A 10,236-nucleotide genomic window follows, 5' to 3' on the forward strand; every position below is an offset into this window, starting at 1 on the left:
GAACAAGTTTGCTACACACTTGTTACCACCACTTGAACCAAACCCTTATTTTTCTTCTCTGGCACGCGTTCTCTTTCGTTCTTCTAATTCTTATGATTTCTAAATCCCTTGTATTTCCTTCACGTGGGCCTAGCCCAATAATACCTTTTTTTTTTCTTTTTTTTTCTTTTTTTTTTTATAATAATAATACTAATACTAATACTAATAAAACTAGTGGGTTCCACTTGGTGAGTGAACTCACCCAACACTAAAAAACTATGAAACACTTTTTCCAACTACCTAACTCAAACATAAACACTATGCAAGAAACATCATCTCAAAATTCAAATCCATTATGTGTCTAAAATTCCATTACCAATGTTTTGGTTAATTACACTTAAATCAGAATTCTTAATAGTGTTGTTTTCCACCTTTGTTTTGGACATGATCTCCAGACATTTCCAAAACACCAATTTTGGTAACAAATCCTAACATACTCCAAGTGGTTTGAAAATTGATTTTACACAAAAATTCTAAATCACCAAGCTATGAAAAATCATATACCAAAATTACAAAACTGATTTTTTCTAGAATCACACTATTGAACCGGTCTGAAATGGATTCATATTTAGAAGATTATAATGAATAAGAAAAATTATGCAAATTTTTGTGATGATAGATAACATACTCAGAATCATTACAAAATTTATTTCACTAAAAAATTAATAACCAATAAGTTTATAAGCCTAACTTTCCAAAGAGATTCTTTCATTAATAAACCTTATACTTCTTCCTCCAATTTCCATGAAGATGTTTGACACAATATATATTCAACATTTGGATCAACAACCTTCAAAGTATCAATCAATCCCTAATAATCAAGTTATTAATAAAACATCAAACATATGAAGCTAAAGCATAATAGCAAAATTTCCCTATGTTGGTCTGATATGAATGAAAATCTTCTTTATTGGATACTATTGAGGTCTTCCAAAAGGAGTTGAACAAATCAGAACTACGAATCCTTTGCCTCAATCTCAACAATAGCAAAAGCTATTGAAATTATTTGATTGTTTCCATTATTCATAACATCTTATAATAATTGACCTTCATATCTCCCCATTTAGAAACTATCCATCAAGACTAATTAACGGTCTACATGTAGTGAGAAATGTTATCTTGCAAGCATTCAAGAACAGATACATTCTAGAAAATATTGGACCATTTACGCCGACCTCACTCTTAATTATAATTGTGCTTTTTGGTTACTCCTCTACAGTTCTTGTCTGTAACTCCTCAAATGTTTGTACTGGTCTGCCATACTTCCTTCAATCAATTCTAATGCTTTTGTTTTTTTATCTATATACCTGAAACCTATTAAGCATCACACCCCACCTAGTTTTAGCTACATCTTACAATGCTCTTAAATTCATGTTGGGTGTATGCCTCAATATATTCATAAACTTTTTTGTTAACCATCTTATTTTGCTTGTCTATTTTTAGAATTTCTATGGCATGTATGAGCTAATTCTAAACTAACAACTTGATGGAAGCTTTTATGAGTATACTCATTCACCCTCATGTAAAATGGGCATCGATCCATACACTTAACAACAATTTGACGTTTCTCCTTTTATTAAAAACACATTTTTCTTTCGCTAATAAAACATAATCTTTCACATAACTCCCTACCAGATCAATGGAAGCAAATGTCTAACCTAGCTCAAATCTAACAACCCTATCACCTTCATTCTTTTATACTTGGGATATGTAATCTTCTCACCATCTTCATCACTAAGTTCATCAACGGTATCTAACTCTTCAGTGTCTCCATCCTCATCTTCAAAGTCTAAGAAGTTGTTGGAGTCTTGTTTCTTGAAACAATTGCCCCACTTACAGTTCTAACAGGATCAGAAGAATTTCCTTTTGCTGGATCCACAGACTACCCTTGACCTCATAAACTTCCCCTTTCAAATATGTTGGTTATGGGACAGAGAAAAAGAACCCTTATGGTGTATATTAACTTTATCATGTGCTTGATAGTTGGCCTAAATGAAAGAAAACAAAAGAAAAATATTCCCAAACTTAAATAACATTAATTTTCATTTTAGAAATATCCAATTTGTAAACTCTGGCTAGTAATAATGAAACAAGTGTTTCTATATGTGTCAAATCAATTTTTTTTAAATAAATATGAGTAGAGAGCTACAGATTGAAAAATAAGGTAAATATGGAATGTCAAAATCGCTCATTCTAAACTAAAGGGCTAAATTTGCTTAAATGACAACTTATTTAAGCCTAAAATTTATAAGTTAAAAATTGTTACGTTATAAATCTCTTTACTTACTACTCGGTGTACAATTTTGCTGCTCAATTACTATCATTTAGCATAAAATTTGTAATTTCAACTAAGATAATATAGTGCTTTTCTAAAGGGGGTTGCTAGATAAACCCTCAGATTCATATACATTTTGACACAAACCCTGCAAATACAACCGTAGAACAATTATGTAACTATACATACATTGTTATTTATGTTATTTATCCCTTTTGATCCCAGCACCAGTGGAAAAGTTGAAAATTACAACAGCAGAATTCTATGTACAAATCGTGGGTTGATCAACAACAGTACTTATTATCAATTGTGCTTCCCATCATAGAACTGAGCATTTTTGGAGGATTTAAAAGTCTCCAAAAAATCTTTAGCCTTCTGCAGCTCTTCCTTTTGCCTTGATTTGTCCCACTTATGCTCAGCTGCCAATAATTGAATCACGCGAGGTAATGCCCGTCTCGCTGCATCAGTGTCAAGGAAAGCAAGTCGAGACCTCCTTGCGATGAAGTCAATGGCTGATTCGCAGTATTCATGGCGAGCACAGTAAGCCACCTCAGCCTCCAAAAAAGGGTAACCGTGAGCAAGCCGCTTACCCAAATTTTCATTCTACATACAAAACAAAAAACATAATTTATATAAACCTTCCCATGGATGAAACCATAAGCAACATTGCTCATATAGAAAAATAATCACACCTCTTATTATAAACAATAACTAGATAACTATGATTTGTCAAACTAGACTAAATTCATGTCTTAAGTAATTTATAGAAGCTAACCTGAGCAATGGTGGCCACACGTTCACCCAACGTTCCATATGCATGAGACAAATGTTTTGCTGCAGCAGTGTCCATTACCCCAGGAACAACTTTCCCCCCGTGTGTTAATTTCATGCGTACATACTGTTGTGTGAGAACTGTAAAAGAAGCTGGATCCCACCCTTCACCACCAACAATTCTTAGGTTGTTGGTCACACATCCACAGGTGGTGATCAGTTTCCCAGCCTTTATAGCTGCATTAACAGCATCTTCAGCCATGCTGAAACACAATATAATATTCACATTAATGAAGGAGAAGTTGGAAAATAAACTTTTTAAATGAATCAACATTATGGTAGTATGATCATATTATGTATAGCTGGAGAAACAACATTAGGAGTTAGGACAAATTTCAACAACCTGCAGCCTGGAAATAATTACCTGCGATATGTGGTCCACTTGCCACCAGTAATGGTGACCAAACCAGGGTGATCTTCAAACACAACATGATCCCTTGAGATGCTTTCAGTATTTTTAGCTGATGGGTCCGTTGCTAACGGTCGAATGCCACTCCAGGCAGAAAGAACATCAGAGCGTCGAACCTAAATTTTCCAAGCATTCTTTAGTCCGTAATAGAAAACTGTGTTTAAGGGATCAAAGTATGAAGTCTAGGGACATCTAGATTGAGATCACTCAGTTTATTTTTCTTGGATTTAATCATGTATTAACAAGGACAGACCCAGTTAAATGAAAAACAAGGGGGTTGAGAAAGAGGTGCTATTATAAATGAAAAGATAGACCACAATAGCAATAGAGCTAACATATATATGATGCAAGATACTATCATGATTTAGGCCTAAGATAATACAAAATCATTTCCAATCAATTAATAAACAGGAGATCGTTTAATTTCTGCAGCTAACATTGAAAAGAAAAGGAAAAATAGTTTGTTAAAAGTTTCCTTTGTAAGCAGCTATATCATACCTTAACATTAAGATAGTCAGATATGGCGTCCAATATAAATTGTATTTCATCTTCATGTGGTTCTGGAAGAAAAGTAATGGGAGTGTTTGAATCTGTAGTTCCAGCAACAGTTCTTCCCAGCCAAGGTAGCATAAAAACAACGCGTCCATCCTTAGTTTTAGGAACAATTAAGCCCATACCCTCGGGAGAATAATAATCGGGGAGTATAATATGTACACCACTACTTGGACAAATCACGTCTCGTACATTTTTGTCAGCCATTTTCCTTACTGAATCGCAAAATGGACCAGCTGCATTCACAATTACTTTTGCGTAGGTATCAAACTCTTTGCCTGCATCACGCAAAATAATAAACAAAAACAATTACGATGGATCTGTTGAAGATACTACTTCCTCTGGGTTATTTTATAAGAGACAATTGGATCAACAAAAATTGATGTATTTAGTCCATATATGGACCAATTATAGGACTTTTTGAGCTAATTTCAACAAGAATCAAAGATACGCTTATGAAATCAGTTATGACATAAGTTCTTATAAGAAGTTATAACACAAACTCTTATGTCATCAATGCTTAATTATATTGTTCATCCAAACAAGTATTCGATAAGATATATTATGCTATAACCAAAAAAGTGAAAAATGTCAATAAAGGTCAATGCTTAGAATTAGAAATAAAAGGTTTTACCAGTTAAATTGTCCCTAATTCGTGCACCAATTATCCGTTCACCAACATCATCCTTCAATAAGGATATAACTTCAGCATGGTTCAGCACTGCTGCACCAGCCAACGCAGCCGTGCAAGCCAATCCAACATTCAGTCGTGCATCATTCATCTGACCATCATAATAAACAACTGTGCCCCTCAGGTTTCTACCTTTTCCTTCCGTTGCCAAAGTGGGAAAGAGCTCAATGGACTCTTTCGTAGAATAGTATCTTGACAAATGCAAAAGCCGGGCTCCTGCTACGAGATCGTACATTTTCAAGCCCATCCAATAGTACACTACTTCAAACCAGTCAAAACATGGTGTCATGCAAGGTAAAGCATGGCATAGGTGTGGTGCATTGTCAATAACCTGTTTACGCTCCTCCAGCGCATGGAATACTAACTTCAGTTGGCCATAGTCAAGTTTGAACACAGCTTTCTCCAAGTAACGAACACCTAACACCAAACACTGAAATATTATATCAACAAATACCTATACAACACCCATATGATACGTGTCTGACAACTCAAACAAGTTATTAAGATTAGATATTTTAGTTACTATTTTAGGAGATTATTTAGTTGGTTGACTTTGGTTTGTTAGTTGGTTAGACTTTGTTAGTTAAATTTGGTTTGTTAGTTAAGTTTGACATATATTTATTGTTTTAGTATTTTTTTTTATCAATCAACATGGAATATTCTAAGGAACTTTCTTTTGTATAAAGCTCTCAAATTTACTTTTAATATGAGATTCATCTTTAACTCTTCAATCTCTTGGTTTCTAACACAAGTTTCTTTTGTATATGAGATTCTCTTTAACTCTTCAATCTTTAGTTAAGTTTGACATATATTTATTGTTTTAGTATTTTTTTTATCATTCAACATGGAATATTCTAAGGAACTTTCTTTTGTATAAAGCTCTCAAACTTACTTTTAATATGAGATTCATCTTTAACTCTTCAATCTCTTGGTTTCTAACACAAGTGTCTCAAAAAAACTTTTTTTTTCTTGCTTGAACACTCCTTAGACACTACCAACGTTGAAGATGTGTTACGCAATGATGACTAATAAGAGGGTTAAGAACATTAAATTTGATTATGGTGTTTAGCTTTTATGTTGTAGATGGATGGACAAAGGTAAAACACTATCATGTCTAGTTAATTTTTTTGTAAGATCGTGCTTATAGGAATTCAGAATCATCATCATCGTTATAATGTAGGATTTTTTGCATGAGTTTCTCTTTATTTCTATTTTTTGTTTTGAGTTTTATTCGGTGGCAGCCAAATCACATTGAAATTACAATACCAAAAATATATACAAAATTTAATTGTCAAAACAATAATTAAAGAAAGACAAAATTACATTTATAATTCTTTAAGTTTAATTCTTTTTCCTCTTAAATCTTTAAGTTTATTTTATTTCGATTTGATCTTTTAAGTTACATTATATTTGCACCGTTAATCATTTATATCAATTTCAACAACAATTAGTTCAATTGAAAGATTCTGATCATTTGAAACTCTACCAAATGCTGCAACAATATGTCCCTCATACTAATCCTTCAAAAACATTCATTAAATCTTATAAATGGCCTACATTTTTTAATTTTTTATACAACAATTTAAACACGTGTATAACCTTAAAAACAAAGTAATATAGGTTTATCTACATAATCAATGTCTTTAATTTCTTTCAGATGCAAAGTAGCTTGGTCAATCAACTTGTTGCAATGTTTCAATTATATGTTAACATTTTATGACTTAAATTCAAAAAACTTCAAATTTAAAGTAATGCATGTGTAATTTAATATATCTTAAAGGATAATGATACAAACGAATTAAAAAATCGAATCGGAAAAAAATAAATTGAACAGACCTAAGCGAAAATTGAGTTAAACTTATCGCACTATAGGTATATTTTTGCCTTAAAACAATTGGTCCGCATTCATAAGCAAGCCACAATAACACTAACCACAACAACATTTCACCGAAAACACATTTCCAAGAAAAATTAGTAGTATTGACAAATTGAATAATTCTAATACAAATGCTTCCTTAACTAATAAATTAATAATTGTCGCTAATCAAAAAGTTATTTATAAACTTTTGCACTTTATGAAAAATAATTCATAGAAAATAACATCATTTCATTGTTTACGAGCATTATACTAATTTTCTTAAAAAATATTCAAGATTCACTATTATTAGTAATAAAAAATCCATAAATTTTTCAATGTTATTTCTTTGGCACTTTTGATAAATGATATTTGAATTTAACTCCTCTAAAGTGAGAAGTTGGTAAAGTGATTCAACGATTAGTATTATAATTACTAATGATTAGTCATGTATGTGCATATAATATTAACTATTCATTTAATCATCAATTATTGATATTACTATTTTTTTTATAAAGTAGGTTATTCCCTTTAGATGAGTCAAATTCATAATATTTAATAATTATAATTTTTTAAATAATATTAAATAGCTTTTATTAAATAAAAATTCATTTAACTATTAATTTAAATATCAATTGTATTCATACATGGATGTATACTATAATTTCTCTAGTATTAATAAAGGGTGTCTTTGAAAAAACATAATAAATACACTTGGCAAAGTTAGAGAGAGATTATTTTATCAATGTAGTTATAATTAGGTAAGTTATAATAATAATGATGAGGTTTAGTAAAGAAGTAATAATAAGGATGAGGAATATCTAAATCTAAATTGTTGAGATGAAGAGTGCGTATACCTCCATGTATGAGCTTTGTGGATCGAGAAGACGTTCCAGAAGAGAAATCCTCTCTTTCTACGAGCCCCACACGGAGTCCACGTGTCGCGGCATCCAGTGCAACGCCGGAACCGGTTGCTCCGCCGCCTATAACGAGAATATCAAGAGGTTTAACGGAGCTCGTACCGATTAGTGACGACTTCTGAACCTCTCTGGACGGGAGGACGGCGGCAGGATCGTGGATCTTCTGTTCGAAGGAAGCGAGCTGAGATCCATGATCGTTGGATGAAAATGGAGGAGAGAGAATGATTGCGCCGCCATAAGCTGTGGCAGCGGCAGCTCCAATGGCGGTGCCGAGTTTCCTCAGACGAGTCATGAAATAAGAGTGGAGAGAGATCTACAGGGAGAGAAACGTGGGATTCAGATTCTCAAACTTTAAGGCACCAAATGCACTCTACTTTCAACTCTCGTAGGGTATCAGATTGATCTTATGCTTCTAAGTGCCACGTGTTTTACTTTTTCATCAAAGATTGGAAAAACAAAAAACAAAAAATCTGTCACACAACTCTTCTTTTTATTTTTTTTTTTCTACACTACCGATTCACCCAAGAAATGGCCACAGTTTTTTTTAATAATACCACTAAGGCAAATTAAGTACTATATTATCACTTTTTTAAAATTATATATCATCCTGCCATGCTTTTGAAAGAAAAAAAAAATTGAAAGGTTAGAAATTGGTATTTCTGAAACCCACTTCTTAAAGGTAAATTTTTTTTCTTCCAAATATAATTTTAATATTAAATATATGTATTTGATTTTATTAATAATGTGTTGTTTAGTAGGCATAAATACAGGGGTTTAATCTATTAACAATTATTTCTTTTTTTACATCTTTCATAATAATAAATATATAATTTATTATTCAATAATTACTATTTTAATTAAATAATTAATTTAAATTTCATTAATTACTAATTTAAGTAATTAACATTTTAAATAAATAAGTAATTTTATTTTTTATTAATTATTAATTTAAATAATTATTGTTTTAATTAAAAAATAAATACAATGTGAATTTTTTTATAATAATTATGTAATTAAATTTTACTTTTTATAATTATAAAAAAATTTAAATAAAATAGACTCTATAAAAATAAAAATAAAAATAAAATTAATTAACTATTATAATTAAAAATATAAATACAAACTGAACTAATTTTATTACAAAGTTTTTATTACATTAATCTCCTATATGGTGTTCAGTCCCACATCGTAGTAATCGACAAATACGACGTGGACGATGTGGAGGTCGATTTTCTTCGTCAATTGGGACATGTGTTCTTGTACATTTTTAGTTAGTAGGTCGACATGCATCGAAGAAGTAGGATCTACTTGATTGGGGAATGATGGAACAACAAATGAGTACATGTTATTAATATAACGAGCAACCGATTCAGGCGTACTTAGGTCTGTACCAAATAAGTTATTCACAAAATCTTGATCACTTGAATGTAGAGATTGTCGGTAATCATATTGTTGAGTTAACATGAAGTGAAATGATTTTCTTAGTGGTTCAAATTGTGTTGTGTTGGGGTGAAAGAAAATGAATGGTGATGCGGTTCTAGCGCTTCATTTGCAATAGTAACAAGGGGAGTAGGTGGGCGAGGTCTATTACGTCGTTGTGATGGTTTGGGTTGACTCTTCTGCAACACCACATCGTGGGTCCCGCAGTAGGTGCGGAGCTGATAGGTACAACTTGGAGTTGTGTCTAAACCACACCATATACTCCTATGTTGGTATTGGGTGTCCATGTATCAGTTGGCCAGTAAGACAACAACTTCGATGTTCGTTCCAAAATTGAATCCATGCAGCATGTTTGTCTTTCCAATTTTCCAGATGATTCTTTCTCATATCTTGACAGTGAAGTGTATCAATATTTTCAGGTTCATCTGGTATTTCTTGGGAAAGTCCAAATTGTAGTTTGACGCAATCAGTTTGATATCATTCTACAATTGAGAAACAAATCAAAGCGGTTCTGGCAGTCCATATCATTGAATTTTGATATGTTTGTTGTGGTATGATGTTTTCAAGACCCCTGTAAGGCATCCATATGAACTAGAGAAAATAAAAGACATATTAGTAAGGTGACACAATTATAAGTAGTATAAATTTTGTTGAATAATTAAATTTTAAACCTGATAATGTTGCATGTGATCAATGTTTGATCTATAACTCACAAGATCCATGTATGGAGTTCCAGAATGGATTAGTCCCCTGCCAATCCATCTAGTAAAAGAATATAAAACTATTATTTAACAAGTTTGGCAAGTATATTATATGTTTCTCTTTAGTGCAATGAGGGGCAATGAACGGCATGCGATACCATACCCAAGATTGAAGGAGTAATGTACATTCACTCATACATGCATAAGACGGTGCGGTTGCACGACACATTTGTCTGTATAAGTTTTCCAAACAGGCTGAACCCCAACTATAAAGTCGAACACGTTGAAGATGCTTCAACAGAGGGAGATTTTAAGACCCATAACTTTAAAGTATACTTTATGTATTTTAGTGTATTTTGGTATTGAACTCAGAGGCTTTTTAGCCAAAGTTATTAATATTTTGGAGTTTATATGACCAAAAAGATATTTTGATGCCGATTAGAATTACTCGGCGATGAATAAATTAAATTAACTGCGGTGAATCTTTTACGAAGAATTTAATGCGTTATGGGTGAAATGGTAA

The 10,236-nt window shown here is 32.1% G+C and overlaps 1 protein-coding gene across 1 annotated transcript; it reads right to left on the reverse strand.

The window, feature by feature from the left end:
• Positions 1-2,362: 2,362 nt before the first annotated feature.
• LOC101497363 (glycerol-3-phosphate dehydrogenase SDP6, mitochondrial-like) lies at positions 2,363-8,005 on the reverse strand. The gene is made up of 6 exons (XM_004491876.4): positions 7,510-8,005; positions 4,741-5,214; positions 4,053-4,384; positions 3,510-3,670; positions 3,090-3,348; positions 2,363-2,917 (listed from the first exon to the last, which is right to left on the reverse strand). Exons 1-6 carry the CDS (start codon positions 7,862-7,864, stop codon positions 2,618-2,620), a joined length of 1,881 nt encoding a protein of 626 aa, XP_004491933.1. The 5' UTR covers positions 7,865-8,005; the 3' UTR covers positions 2,363-2,617.
• Positions 8,006-10,236: the final 2,231 nt, after the last annotated feature.

This window comes from Cicer arietinum, chromosome 4 (genome assembly GCF_000331145.2).
Source record: "Cicer arietinum cultivar CDC Frontier isolate Library 1 chromosome 4, Cicar.CDCFrontier_v2.0, whole genome shotgun sequence".
Classification (NCBI taxonomy): Eukaryota; Viridiplantae; Streptophyta; class Magnoliopsida; order Fabales; family Fabaceae; genus Cicer; species Cicer arietinum.